Source organism: Pelobates fuscus, chromosome 12 (assembly GCF_036172605.1).
Source record: "Pelobates fuscus isolate aPelFus1 chromosome 12, aPelFus1.pri, whole genome shotgun sequence".
NCBI lineage: Eukaryota > Metazoa > Chordata > Amphibia > Anura > Pelobatidae > Pelobates > Pelobates fuscus.
The window spans coordinates 135,799,135-135,815,196 of NC_086328.1; the positions used below are offsets into that span (position 1 = coordinate 135,799,135).

The following is a 16,062-nucleotide window of genomic DNA, read 5'->3' on the forward strand; positions in this document are numbered from 1 at the left end:
TACAGTCCATAATGAATGCAGCAGCGAGGCTCATCTTCCTGTCCGCCCGCACCTCCCATGCCTCACCCTTCTGTCAGTCCCTACATTGGCTTCCTATAAAATATAGAGCTCAATTTAAAATTCTGGTTCTTGCTTTCAAATCTCTACATAATGCTGCTCCCACCTATCTATCCTCCCTTATACACAAGTACAATCTGCTGAAGACTTACGTCTATCTTCTGTCCGTACTCCCACCTCTGATGCTCGCCTTCAAGATTTCTCGAGGGCTGCACCGTTCGTGTAGAACTCTCTTCCCTCCTCACCCAGTCTCCACTCCTTCAAAAAAAATAGTTAAAAACCCACTTCTTCATAAAAGCGTATCAATTAAACTGTTAATAGCTCCCAACTGATTCCTCTTCTGCAACTGTCACTAGTCTAATACTATCCTTACCTTTTTGTGTCATTTTACCCCACTCCCTCTAACATGTAAGCTCATTGAGCAGGGCCCTCAAACCCTCTGTTCCTGTGTGTCCAACTTGTCTGGTTACAACTACATGTCTGTTCGTCCACCCATTTTAACCCCTTAAGGACCAAAGTTCTGGAATAAAAGGGAATCATGACATGTCACACATGTCATGTGTCCTTAAGGGGTTAAAGCGCTGCGGAATTTGACGGCGCTCTATAAATATCATAATAAGTGAGAATTACAAAAATGTTACAGGAACAATAGGCCACTGAGAACCCTGCTCAAACGAGCTTACAGTCTGGAGGAGGCAAAGGGATAAAAACAACAGAATGGGTGTTAAAGGGGATTGCAACTAAGTAACACGGTGGGAAAGTAGAACTAGAAGATGACATTTGGAGAGAGGAAGGTTTGTGAAGAATGTTACTCTGCAAAGCCATAAACTTTTCTAAAAAGATGGGTTTTGAGGGACTTCTATGTCAGGGACTAGAGGTGTTCAGCGCTTTTAAGGGAAGGATTATTATTTTACATTAAAGGACCACTATAGGCACCAGGTCCATTTAGGGTTAACCCTGCAGCAGTAAACATTGCAGTTTCAGAGAAACTGCTATGTTTACATTTGGGTTAATCCAGCCTCTAGCGGCTGTCTCATTGACAGCCGCTAGAGGCACTTCCGCGCTTCTCACTGATTTTCACAGTGAGAATATGCCAGTGTCCATAGGAAAGCATTGAGAATGCTTTCCCATGGACTGACTGCGCGCGGCGCATGCGGGATGAGAGTGCCCAGCGCTGAGGGAGCCCGGCGCTTGAGAAAGGTAAGATTTTAACCCCTTCCTCCCCCTAGAGTCTGGCGGAAGTGGGACCCAGAGGGTGGGGTGGGGGGACCTATTAACACTATAGTGCCAGGAAAAAAAAGTTTGTTTTCCTGGCACTATAGTGGTCCTTTAACTCCTATAGGGTACAGGAAACCAATGTAAAGTTTGACAGAGGGGCAGGGTGTGAGAGGAAAATCAGCTGGCAGCAGCATTCATTACAAGTTATGGCGAGGCAGTATGACTTGTGGGAAGACCAATTAGGAGAGAATTTTAGTAAAAAAAAAACTACAAGAACAAGCTTCTTGGCATCTTGCGCAAGAAATGTGCGGACCAGGCATTGCTTTTAAAGGACCACTATAGGCACCCAGACCACTTCAGCTCAATGAAGTGGTCTGGGTGCCTGGTCCAGCTAAGGTTAACCCTTTTTTCTATAAAAACAGCAGTTTCAGAAAAACGGTTATGTTTACAAATGGGTTAATCCAGCCTCTAGTGGCTGTCTCATTGACACTGTGATTTTCACAGTGAGAAGACGCCAGCATCCATAGGAAAGCATTGTGAATGCTTTCCTATGAGACTGGCTGAAGGCGCGCGCGGCTCTTGACGCGCATGCGCATTCAGCCGAGGAGGAGGAGAGCCCCCGCCCGGCGCTGGAGAAAGAGGTAAGTTTAACCCCTTCCACCCCCTAGAGCCCGGCAGGAGGGGGACCCTGAGGGTGGGGGCACCCTTACGGCACTATAGTGCCAGGAAAACTAGTATGTTTTCCTGGCACTATAGTGGTCCTTTAAGGTGGAATCGGCAGGATGTGGTAACAGACAAGACATGGTGTATAGATAAGGCTAGAATCGAAGATAACACCAAGACAGCGAGCTTGCAAATATGGGCTGATGCAGGGACCATCAATGTGCAGGGAGTGTGAAAGAGAAAGATCGGTATTATGGAAGAGATAAGCAGCTCAGATTTAGAGAGATTGCGTTTAGAAAGCAGGAGAACATCCAATCAGAGATGGAGGAAACGCTAACTGTGACTGTTCTAGGACAGCATTAGAAAGATCAGGGGAGGAGAGATCTGGCTGTCATCAACATACAGATGGCAGCAGGATCCAAAGAAAGTAATACATTTGCCAAGAGCCTTGGGGGACTGAGAAAGGACAAGTGGTGGTGGTTTCATTAGTAAAGGAGACACTGAATGCAGTTATCTTTAAGATGAACTGGCTTTGCTCTTGCTGATTATAACAAAAATGCATGTACTGTAAAGATAGATTGCTATCACAGCAATAAAAACATTATTTTTATGATGCAGTCATAAAGTTTATAGGTTTTCAAACTTCCACAGGAATCTGCATATGAGCTTTAAAACATTGTATCTCTTACCTGGATATGTTTACCTACTGAGCATTCAAACACCGTGATCACCAGGTGAATACAATGCATGAGCAGCGAGGGGTAATTAATGGGTTCACTCCCAATGCATTCTTTGATAGACAGGAGTTTTAAATGAATGCTTACAGTGGATTCTATATAAAATAGGTTGTAGGCTTCTTGGAGTTACAAAAGAATCCTTTGAAGGGGGCATTCCAGGCTGAAATTAAACGTTGAACTCTGCCTTCGTCAGGAAATCAGGATCATCGCATTCTTGTCTATGGAGTCTGAAAGGTTTGACACGTTTAACTTAACAGGGTGAGAGGTTTAAAGTTCGTTTACAGAACCAGATGTTTAATTATTTGCAGAAATTAGAAATATGACAAAGGAACAGAAAGGTTCAACATATGGAGCGGTGTTATCACATTCCTTTGTTCAAAAGCAAGAAAGACGAGTATGTTAGCATGAGGGAGGTGGGGCAGAAGAGGCATGGTTAAAATAAAAATACAGTCACTGTAAGCCAACTAGTTATTTAGGCCACAAATTTGCGGATGATTGGATTATCCCTTTATATTCAGGAAGACAGGGGAGCAAAAGAGACCAGGACAAAATGCCAAGCTACAGAAGAGTTTAGGTTGTGTGAGTAAATAGGATCCTGTTGGGTTTGTAAGAATTGAGAAAGAGAAAAAAAAGTTAGATACATTGCAGTGGATTGGCACAGATGTGTATATGTGCATTGGACTGAAATTCTATTAAAAGGCAACTTTGTCTCAATGTGAAAGGATTAAATTAGGATTTAGTATACTTTCTGTAGCTGTCTAGATCCATCAGCAAAAATAACAAAAAGGTCTTAAAAGGAAAAATGTAAACACACACACACACACACCAATTTAAACTGCTGTAAGACTGGTTATTAAACTAAAATGTAGGAAAGTGGAAATCAAAATGTGAGCACAGTGAGTTACCGTAAATAATATCCTGAAATATGCCATGTATTACGGTCCTAGCTGGAAATAGTGGAGTTGTTTTACAACAGAAGGAAGAGATTATAGAAGAGAGTTTGTGAGCTGCTCTTAATACCGCATTGTGTCTGTACAATGAATCATGTTAACATTATGTGGTTTAGCCAGGACATTAATCTCAATCCACTTAATCCAGTCTATTGAAAGCATAGCTTTCACCCTACTTACATATTTATGAGCAAGAGGAACATCTTAATGAATCCTCCAGGCAAGTCTCCCATACATGATGTGATACTGTCAATAAATGGCACATTATGGCAAAACAGGAGACTAGAGTTCAGTCTAAATTTGGACAGCGTTATAAATGTTAAATCCTTTTGGTAACTTATCAGCTGAAATTTTACATTTTTCTCTGTTTGATGTAGCATGGCAGCAAGTTAGGGGAGATGCAGTCAGGCATCAAGCAATTTTATTTTGACACCTCTGGGCTAACTCTATAAACTGACAAAATGCATGACAATGTTACACTCACATGGCATGATTTGGTGACAGTAAGGGAAAACAAGTGCTAAATGTTGTGACTCATGCTATTAATTCCCAGGGCAATCATTCCTTATTAAACGCTCTGGTAAATAACAACCTATTTTTGTCTTTTGGGATACAAGAAAAGGATCAGCATAAAGGAGTCCAAATCTGAGGGCACCCCTCATTTGTGATATCAGTGTTTTAAAAGGCCGTACAAAGTTCTCTGGGGTAGCAGAGTGTTAGAAATTAGGTAAGGGAGTCTGTGCACACCACCCTTTAAAAGGAAACTCCAGTGCCAGGAAAACAATCCGTTTTCCTGGCACTGGAGGGTCCTTCTCCCTCCCACCCACCAATTGCCAGTTACTGAAGGGGTGAAAACTCCTTCAGTCACTTAGCTGAGGCAGCGGCGATGTCCCTCGCCACTGCCTCCTCCTCCGCACTGCTCCTCCTACTAACTCCGTCGGGCGAGACTGATCCCGCCCACCGGCCGAGGAGACCTAATGCACATGCGCGGCAATGCTGCGCATGCGCATTAGCGCTCCCCATAGGAAAGCATTGAAAACAAATTTCAATGCTTTCCTATGGGGAAATGAGCGACGCTGGAGGTCCTCACACAGCGTGAGGACGTCCAGCGACGCTCTAGCAAGGAAAATCCTTGCTATAATCCAGGAAGTGACCTCAAGTGGCTGTCTAGTAGACAGCCACTAGGAGGTGGAGTTAACCCTACAAGGTAATTATTGCAGTTTATAAAAAAAATGCAATAATTACACTTGCAGGGTTAGGAGTAGTGGGAGTTGGCACCCAGACCACTCCAATGAGCAGAAGTGGTCTGGGTGCCTGGAGTGTACGTTTAAATCTACTGACATATGTCAATCACAGGGCTAACTAAACCTTTGGGTCACAGGTTGACAAAAGCTAAAACAGCTTAGTTTTGGCAGCATGTCAAGGTCAACACTTCAAATTTATACAGAATCTCAAAACAATATACTTTAACAGATGAAATAAATACAAATCACAAAACCTGCATGTACTTAGTCATCCAATTTGTTTATATTTTGGGGGGAAAATCTAAAAACAGCTTGCAAAACCTGCAGTTCTCTTGTCTGCTGCCTTAGCAAGTTCTCCCCTTTATGACCAGTTCTGTGTCTGTCCAATCACAGACTTCCCAATGCAGCTCAATGAAAAGTCTTTGCAAGGCAGGTACTCTGGGCAATTGCGGTCTCTCGAGTTTAGCTGTACTGTAACAGTTTAGCTGTAACCAAACCAAGAAGTAACAAGATGTGTTGCCTAACAGGCAGGGTGGTTTAACAAGATTAATTTATAAAATTAGCAATTTCTATTGAAATCTACACTTTTTATAAAATGAAGAAATGCATGAATTTAAGCATTTCAGCAAGCTAAAGTGCTTTAGGGGTCCAGAGAGTATTTGAGTACTACTGGGCAGTGATTTTCAGCATTATGTACTCTGCTGTGTCCTTCAGGGAGGGTCAAGGACGTACTCCTACTGCAACCGTTTAATTTCAAAGCTTCATGCGATTTGATATAAAGCAGTTGGTTTTTATTTGGACAGCATAATTTGTTAGCTGTAGACTGAAAATTATTCCAAAATATAGGCAATAGAAAAATAAGTAGTATAACAACAGGCCAGGCAGGCCTTGGCCAAGGCAGGCCTGGTCGACTGCTGGAGGGTGGCGCATCCTGAGACCAAAGATTTTACATGCTATTCTGCAGTCCACCGCAGATACAGTCGGATTGACTACATCTTCCTAGCCCAAGAGTTCCTCCCTTTCCTCATCACATCCACAATAGGTATACAACACGAATCGGACCATGCCCCAGTGCAAATTAGGCTCTCAACGCCGCTTCTTAAGCCCCGAGAACGCCAATGGCGATTGAATGAGAGCGTTTTAGCCGACCCTGACGTAACCACCCAAATCACTCAATCCCTGACGCACTACTTCGCGGACAACAACACCGCGGACGTACCCCCACTTACGGTTTGGGAGGCACATAAATGTGTGATCCGGGGCCAGTTCATCAAACTCTGCACCCAACGGAAAAAAGCCCACTCCGCCCAGATCCAAACATTAATACGCACAATAGCAGACTTAGAGACTAGTCACAAGCAGGACCAAACGGACGACATATACTGCAGACTCACTGACCAGCGCAGGCAACTCAGAGACTTACTTGCACAGAAAATGCTTCACACAGTACGTAAGTCCAACAGACACTTCTACGAATTCTCCAATAAGAGTGGGAGACTGCTCGCCCGTACACTGACCCAGAGACAGAGGCAGCGCCACGTACACCAGATCGTGGGGGAGGACGGGACAATTAGGAGGGCCCCATCGGACATCCTGAAAGCTTTTCGGCTTTTCTACTCAGACCTTTACAACATTGACAGTACCACACGACGCGCGGAGTCGCCACGACGCCTACAGAAAATAGAGGCCTTCCTCTCGGAATATGTAGGGGGCAAAGTCCCGAGTGACCTGGCCGAGGAGCTGGAACAACCTATTACCCTAGAGGAACTTGCCGCAGCTCTCAAGGTGTCCAAATCAAATAGAGCCCCCGGCCCAGACGGCCTGCCGACAATATACCTCCGTAAATTCAAGGACACCTTGCTACCGCAACTACTGGAGGGGCTTAATTCCCTACCAGACGGTGGGAGGTTCCCGATAGACTCACTACACGCGACGGTGACAGTCATCCCTAAGGAGGGGAAGGACCCCACCAACTGCGGGAGTTACCGGCCGATATCGCTCCTTAATGCTGACCTCAAGGTATTTGCTAAGACCATGGCCCTTAGACTCGCACGCGTGCTACCCTCCTTGGTTCACCCCGATCAAGTGGGTTTCATACCCGGAAGGGAGGCCCGAGACAACACCATCCGAGCCCTAAACATGATCCACTCCGCCCGATCGACAGGCAAGAACCTGGTCTTGGTATCCACAGATGCCGAGAAAGCCTTCGATCGGGTAGATTGGCAGTACCTTGAGGCCACCCTACGACATATGCAATTCGGACCCCACGTTCGCTCCTGGATCCTAGCCCTCTACTCCAACCCCACGGCCCGTATTCGGATCAATGGCGCGCTGTCAGCCCCGTTCACCATCCGCAATGGCACCAGGCAAGGCTGTCCCCTGTCCCCCCTCCTGTTTGCCCTCACCCTGGAACCTTTCCTGGAGGCGGTCAGACGGGATGGGGGCATCACGGGGTACAGTCTGCACAACGTGGAACACAAGGTTGCCGCTTTTGCGGACGATATGTTGTTTTTTATCGACAGCCCGACAGTCTCACTACCCAACCTCCTCCGGGCCTTCCGAGATTTCGGTGAACTATCTAACCTTAAGCTGAATATGAGTAAATCTGAAGCCCTGCCGATTTCGCTTGACGCTGAGAGAACCGCACACCTTTGCACACAATTTCGCTTCACCTGGTGCACCTCTAAACTGAGATACCTAGGGATCTGGCTCCCCACAGACCTGGCCCTCCTATACCAACTGAATTTTCTCCCCCTACTGTCAGACATTCAGCTAGACCTCCGACGATGGCAGGGCCTTTACGTCTCTTGGTTTGGCCGCATTAACGCCGTCAAAATGAATGTCTTACCACGTCTCCTATTCCTCTTCCAGGCGGTCCCCATAACCCCACCGAGAACTTTCTTCAATACCATAACTAAGGCCGTACGTATTTTTGTGTGGAACGGGAGGGCTAGCAGGGTGAGTAGGGCGATTCTAGAACGTCCCAGGGCCAAGGGGGGCGCGGGGCTCCCGTCCTTCCTAAGATACTTCCAGGCGGCCCACCTACTGCGGATGGTGGACTGGCACGCACGACCTACGACCAAATTATGGGTTCCCATGGAGCTCACACAGACGGGTGGCTCTCTCCCATCCCGCCTGTGGCTGAGCTCCCAGGAGACGGGACCCCTGCGAACTGGAAACCCACTCATAGACGCCACGTTGAAAGTCTGGAGGTCACTGCGGTACTCACACCAACTCACGACTGCCGACGGCCCCCTCACACCCATTACACATAATCCTAAGATTGGTGGGGTGCTCACCCCCGCAGACCTGCGTGCATTCACCGACTCGGACTGGCTATACTTTCGTCAACTTTTACAAGCGAACAGGCTCAAGCCCCTGGCGGACCTCGTTGGGGACAAAGCTCCCACGGGCGCGGACAGCTTCCATTACTTACAAATCCAGGCATACTATAGGTCCTTTCCGTCCACACAACCCCTCCACAGGGAGCCCACTCAGTACGAATCGCTCTGCACACAACGAAATCACCCCGATAAGGGGATCTCCAGACTCTATGCACTACTGCTGACCAGCGAAAACCTTCCGCTCCCTAGGTATGTGTCCAGGTGGGAGAGGGAGACGGGGACCACGCTCACTAATCAGGAGTGGGAAAAGATTTTTACCCTCACGCATAAATGCTCCATCAGCTCCAAATACCAGGAGACAAACTTTAAAATTTTAACCCGCTGGTATCGAACCCCCGACACCTTGCACCGAATGGACGCAGAGACGTCTGGGGACTGCTGGCGATGCGGATCCACAGACGGCTCCTACCTCCATATCTGGTGGTCCTGCCCCAGTATCGCTCCCTTCTGGACAATGATTAGAGACACCATCCGACAAATCACGGACACTACCATACCGCTCCAACCCCTGTCCATGCTCCTGCACCACACAGACATACCAACCACCACCTATAAAAAGTCACTACTTAAACATTTGCTGACAGCCGCTACTTCCTTGATACCCACAAAGTGGAAGAAACGGGATGCGCCCACTCTCCAGCAGTGGTTAGACAGAGTGGGAGACATCTACACCATGGAATCCCTCACGGCTACGCTACAGGACAGGCAGGAGAAATGCACGCGCACCTGGGCGCCCTGGCTGTGGTACCTCACGGTGGCAGGGGCGCGGGTCGGGGCCTCGGATTCTTCTCTCTCTCCCCCCCCCTCTCTCCCCCCCCCCCCCTCTCGTCTACCCCCCCCCCCTCTCGTCTACCCCCCCCCCCCTCTCTCCCCGCCCCCCCCCCACCACTCTACCCACAAGACTGTCTCAGACGATCAGACTAGCTGACGCTCGGCCATACGCTCAAACCACTGACGACTATAAACCGACACCCGTATGTATTACCAGATTTGGACTGCCTTTCTATAGGCCCATCCGTGTGGGACCCACAGACACGCCTCTCCCATCCGCAGAGTCTCCTAGCCACTGACCGTAAGGGCCACAATGCGAATGACATGATAAACTGCTTGACACCCTAAACTGCCAGCCTGTGGCCACCCTCTAATCACTAGATTACCTGTTAGCCTTGCTGTGCCCCATACGCACCTCGCATGTCCTCAATATGGTAGATAGCAGTGCATGCACCCACTCAGTGGATGCTCTTGGCCCCACAATCTGTGGTCGCCCATACGATATGGGACATCCTCTACAGTGGCTCCTTTGCGATGATTCAGTCCAATTTTATACCAGTAGCACTCGACAATCTCCCTGAAGATACTGCTTGACCGTAAACCCGTTCTTGGTAGTCAACTTGTTCTGATACTATTTATCATACAGTGTTTCTTATATAAAATGCCTGTCATAGCAACCAGCTACACTCTTTGCATGTAAATGTTGCGATTAATTGATGTCATGCTCCCAGATTGTATGAAAATTTTCATTTGTACCCCCCTTCTTCATTCTGTACCCATATCTTTGCCTGAATTAATAAAAATTGATTGACTAAAAAAAAAAAAAAAAGAAAAATAAGTAGTATAACACACCAAGTTTAAACTACACCTGCTGTGAATATAGATCACCAGTCTACAAATAATTTCCTAACCTGAAAAGGGGTCCTACAACACAAACAGATCTAAAAGCCCATGATCAGACAGTGCCTTGTACAATAACAGTCGGTCATACAGTCAACTTATAGATTTCCATTTTAATTAATACCACTGGTTAACAGGGGAGGAGGGAGCAGGGGGGGGGGGGAGTGGGGAGTGTGTGATAGCAGAGTACATTGTTGACGGAGGTAAAAACCTGGCCGATGAAATAAAATTCAATAAATACTTCATGCAATTACCATTAAGAAAACGAGAACCTAAGAGGTTTTATTGTATGTGTACGCTTATTAAGTAAGCAGTAATAGAGTGCAGCCTTTTAAAACAAACGTGGGACTGAGTCAAGAGTTTTAGAAAATTTTTATATATTCTCTAAGGAAATCGAAGTGGTCTTAAAAGCTTGCACTCTAATGGTATTAATCCATTAAAGGTACGGCTCCTTTACTCCAATAGTATTCTGTGTTTTCATGTTTAACATAGAGTCTACCATTTACCAATAGAAGTGTTACTATATAATTGTTCCCAAGCAGCATGCCTCCTCTCTCAATAAAGAACTGGTGAACATTTTTTCAGATTGAAATTTATCTAGTTAAAAGGGAACAGAGGTTAGGGAACAGATTATTCTAGTTGGCCGTTTACATGTTTTGCCATCACATTGCAAAGTTATAAACAAACAAGAGGTCACTGGAGCTACCGCTGACCTAGTCTACTCCTCTCCTTTCATGAACTCCAAAATCCCAAAAGCTTTTTACGCAACGCCAAAAGCAGGAAGAAAGAAAATCATTCCTTTCTGGCTCCAAATATTTATGTCAAACACCTGATGAATGCTTTTGGTACTGAACATTGAAGAATAACGTGACAATATTGCAACAGCATTCTAATAAATGTTATGCTATGAACAGGAGGAACTCACACATATAGGTTGTACCAGTTAGCTTTGTATCAGTCAACACTGGTGAAAAACAAAACATTCTCAAGCAAAACAAAAGATCAAAATCAGAGTTTGCAGTTTTTCGCAGACTCCTTGTTCTTACATTTCTAAAAAACAATAGATGGCTTTGATTAGACCACATTGGTATTATGCAGCCGACAGTGCCTTAGTCTTCCGAAACCGTTAAACAAAAAGGGGGGGAAAAAAGACTCAATTAAGCATGGGATATTCAGCTGCATCCAAGCATGATTGGGTCAAGAAAAAAATACAAACACTTTGGAGATTTTGCACTTTAGGAAATCAGTTAAATAACATGAGCCTACAAGAAGATGCCACAACTTCACGGGGAGAGGGGGCATAGTCTAAATAAAACACACCCACCATTTAAAGCGGCACGGTCACACCTGACTTACCTTTCTACTAAGGTTTCCTCTTCCCTTCGTCTCTCAGAATCAGTTCTTTTTTTCATTTCTGATCTAGTTTTTTTAAAACATATGGCAAAGCAGGGACTACTTTGTTTTATGTATTTTTCCTACACTTGACCAAAGGAGGAGTTTCCTGTATCAAGGAAAGCTCCCTTTTGGTCAAAGAAAGTCAAGAGAAGGAAAAATACACAAGACAAAACATTCCCTACTTTATCTTATGTTTTAAAGAAAACTGGATGAGATAGGAAGAACAGATACTGAGAGAGGAAACCATAGTTGAAAGGCAAGTTCGGCGTGAGATGGAATATGTCAGATGTCACTTTGAAGGCTTCAAAAGTCAGTTTCTCAGAAAGCAACTGGGAATTCATTGTATAATCATCACCACGTCCCTCATGAGCTCAATCACAAAACCTCTGAGGTCATTGCAAACCAGGATTTTAATAATCTTACATGGCCTAAATTAATACTTCAATATACCGGTCTCGGGATCACATTATAGGAGAATGGATTCATTTAATAGTTCAATATACCGGCTGGTACCAGCCTCGGCATCACATTGTATGAGCACGGATTAAATTAATACTTCAATATACCGGCTGGTACCGGTCTTGGCATCACATTGTATGAGCACAGATTAAATTAATACTTCAATATACCGGCTGGTACCAGCCTCGGCATCACATTGTATAAGCATGGACTAAATTAATACTTCAATATACCGGCTGGTACCGGTCTCGGGATCACATTATAGGAGAATGGATTAATTTAATAGTTCAATAAACCGGCTGGTACCAGCCTCGGCATCACATTGTACAAGCATGGACTAAATTAATACTTCAATATACCGGCTGGTACCAGCCTCGGCATCACATTGTACAAGCATGGACTAAATTAATACTTCAATATACTGGTCTCGGAATTACATAATATGATGTCAAAATATACAGAGTAGATGTACAGATTTTCACCCTCTTTTATTGAAAAAGGGCTGAAAACCTAAACTCACTGGTAAACATAATACACACACAGATTTAGCACCTTAGTATATTTTCTTAAAAACTAGTCAGTTGTGCCCTTAGCGATGACATTAAGGAACTGAACTTAATAAATAATACTAGTTAAGCTGTAGTTTTTGGAGTCTGTCGCAGGAAGACTAGACTCATGAAATCCCACAGGTAAACCTATAATTCAGCCAGAATGACAGCTGGAAACAGACTGTGATAATATCAGCCCGTAATAACATCACACTGTAATAATAATAGTAATAATATCAGCCCGTAATAATAATAATAATAATATCAGCCCGTAATAACATCACACTGTAATAATAATAATATCAGCCCGTAATAATAATAATAATAATAATAATATCAGCTCGTAATAACATCACACTGTAATAATAATAATATCAGCCCGTAATAATAATAATAATAATAATATCAGCTCGTAATAACATCACACTGTAATAATAATAATATCAGCCCGTAATAATAATATCAGCTCGTAATAACATCACACTGTAATAATAATAATAGTATCAGCCCGTAATAATAGTATCAGCCCGTAATAATAGTATCAGCCCGTAATAATAGTAATAATAGTATCAGCCCATAATAATAGTAATAATAATAATAATATCAGCCCGTAATAATAATAATATCAGCCCGTAATAATAGTAATAATAATATCAGCCCGTAATAATAGTAATAATAATAATATCAGCCCGTAATAATAGTAATAATAATAATATCAGCCCGTAATAATAATAATAATATCAGCCCGTAATAATAATAATAATATCAGCCCGTAATAATAATAATATCAGCCCGTAATAATAATAATATCAGCCCGTAATAATAATAATATCAGCCCGTAATAATAATAATAATAATATCAGCCCGTAATAATAATAATAATAATATCAGCACGTAATAATAATAATAATATCAGCACGTAATAATAATATCAGCCCGTAATAATATCACACTGTAATAATAATAATAGCCTGTAGTAATATCAGCCCGTAATATTAATAATAATAATAATATCAGCCCGTAATAAAATTATTTATCGCACTGTAATAGCCTGTTTACACAATAACTCCCTCAGACACTAATCAATTCCCAGCACTGGTAGAACTACAACTCCCATGATTTCCTGCCAGCTGTGGTCTTGTTAGGAATTCAGGCAATTGTAGTTTCTGGCCGGTTCTGATGATGATCTCCCCCCACCCCTATATGAGGGTCTAGGTGCAGCTGATGATGCTACAGGTCATAACTGGCGGTCGGAAGCCCATGGTAGTCCCCAACCCCCCCCCCCGGCTGGTAGTCCCCCCCCCCCCCCCCCCAGCTGGTAGTCCCCCCCCCCCCCCCCAGCTGGTAGTCCCCAACCCATCAGGCTGGTAGTCTTCCCCCCCCCCCCCAACCAGGCTGGTAGTCGTCCCCCCCCCCCCCCGGCTGGTAGTCCCCAACCCAACAGGCTGGTAGTCCATGGTAGTCCCCGCCCCCCCAGGCTGGTAGTCCCTGCCCCCCCAGGCTGGTAGTCCCTGCCCCCCCAGGCTGGTAGTCCCCGTCCCCCCAGGCTGGTAGTCCATGGTAGTCCCTGCCCCCCAAGGCTGGTAGTCCATGGTAGTCCCTGCCCCCCCAGGCTGGTAGTCCATGGTAGTCCCTGCCCCCCCAGGCTGGTAGTCCATGGTAGTCCCCGTCCCCCCAGGCTGGTAGTCCATGGTAGTCCCCGTCCCCCCAGGCTGGTAGTCCCCGTCCCCCCAGGCTGGTAGTCCCCGTCCCCCCAGGCTGGTAGTCCATGGTAGTCCCTGCCCCCCCAGGCTGGTAGTCCCCGTCCCCCCAGGCTGGTAGTCCCCGTCCCCCCAGGCTGGTAGTCCCCGTCCCCCCAGGCTGGTAGTCCCCGTCCCCCCAGGCTGGTAGTCCCCGTCCCCCCAGGCTGGTAGTCCCCGTCCCCCCAGGCTGGTAGTCCCCGTCCCCCCAGGCTGGTAGTCCCCGTCCCCCCAGGCTGGTAGTCCCCGTCCCCCCAGGCTGGTAGTACATGGTAGTCCCTGCCCCCCCAGGCTGGTAGTACATGGTAGTCCCTGCCCCCCTCAGGCTGGTAGTCCCCGTCCCCCCAGGCTGGTAGTACATGCTAGTCCTGCCCCCCCAAGGCCGGTAGTCCCTCTCACCAGAAGAAGGTGTTGGTGCCGTCATCGTACACCTCGCTCTCGGTGCCGGCTCTCAGGCTGTGGCCGGGTCTGGCGGGGTGCGGTCTGTCCTCCCAGTAGAGTCCGTCCAGTGAGGACTTCCTGGCCGCGGGCCGCCTGCCGTCATGGCGGATCATGTCTCCGGCCGGTCACTGCATGCGGGCTCTCCGCTGCCTGGTAACCAACTGACCGGAGGAGGGGCGACGCTTCACCTGACCACGTGGGTCGGGCTACGTAGCCGTGACGTCACGCGTGCTCCCAGCGCTCCGGGGTGAGGGGGCGTGGTTTAGCGGATCGTGCCAGGCGCGGGGAGAGCTGGCGCATGCGCTGTCCGCGGTTCTGAAGCCAAGCTAGGGCTGTGTGTTTATTTAAAGAGACAGGAGCCCTGCATGAGGTTCTCTCAGGACAAAGTCCCATTCCCAATTATTGCATCATTTCAGTGTAAATAATAATAAAATAAATAAGCTGACACTCATTTGTGGAGTTTCTGGGTTTGAAGCCAATCCTCACCATATTATAATGCGCTCTCAACAAACCGGGACGCGGCTCAGCCAGTCCTGATCCTTGGAGACCGCACCTCGTCCCATAATCCACCACGTTATCAGGAACACGGGCACAGGAGACCGCACCTCGTCCCATAATCCACCACGTTATCAGGAACACGGGCACAGGAGACCGCGCCTCGTCCCATAATCCACCACGGTATCAGGAACACGGGCACAGGAGACCGCGCCTCGTCCCATAATCCACCACGTTATCAGGAACACGGGCACAGGAGACCGCGCCTCGTCCCATAATCCACCACGTTATCAGGAACACGGGCACAGGAGACCGCGCCTCGTCCCATAATCCACCACGTTATCAGGAACACGGGCACAGGAGACAGCGCCTCGTCCCATAATCCACCACGTTATCAGGAACACGGGCACAGGAGACCGCGCCTCGTCCCATAATCCACCACGTTATCAGGAACACGGGCACAGGAGACCGCGCCTCGTCCCATAATCCACCACGTTATCAGGAACACGGGCACAGGAGACCGCGCCTCGTCCCATAATCCACCACGTTATCAGGAACACGGGCACAAGAGACCGCGCCTCGTCCCATAATCCACCACGTTATCAGGAACACGGGCACAGGAGACCGCGCCTCGTCCCATAATCCATCAAGTTATCAGGAACACGGGCACAGGAGACCGCACCTCGTCCCATAATCCACCACATTATCAGGAACACGGGCACAGGAGACCGCGCCTCGTCCCATAATCCACCACGTTATCAGGGACACGGGGACAGGAGACCGCGCCTCGTCCCATAATCCACCACTTTATCAGGAACACGGGCACAGGAGACCGCGCCTCGTCCCATAATCCACCACGGTATCAGGAACACGGGCACAGAAGACCACGCCTCGTCCCATAACCCACCACGTTATCAGGAACACGGGCACAGGAGACCGTGCCTCGTCCCATAATCCACCACGTTATCAGGAACACGGGCACAGGAGACCGCGCCTCGTCCCATAATCCACCACGTTATCAGGAACACGGGCACAGGAGAC

General features: G+C 47.0%; 1 protein-coding gene across 1 annotated transcript in view; it reads right to left on the reverse strand.

Annotated features, from left to right (window-relative positions):
- PTDSS2 (phosphatidylserine synthase 2) overlaps positions 1 to 14,719 on the reverse strand; it is a 59,212-nt gene extending 44,493 nt beyond the window's left edge. The window contains exon 1 of the mRNA XM_063438167.1: positions 14,485 to 14,719. Coding sequence (XP_063294237.1) covers positions 14,485 to 14,639 — 155 coding nt within the window. The 5' untranslated portion in view covers positions 14,640 to 14,719. The remainder of the gene's footprint in view (positions 1 to 14,484) is intronic.
- Positions 14,720 to 16,062: the final 1,343 nt, after the last annotated feature.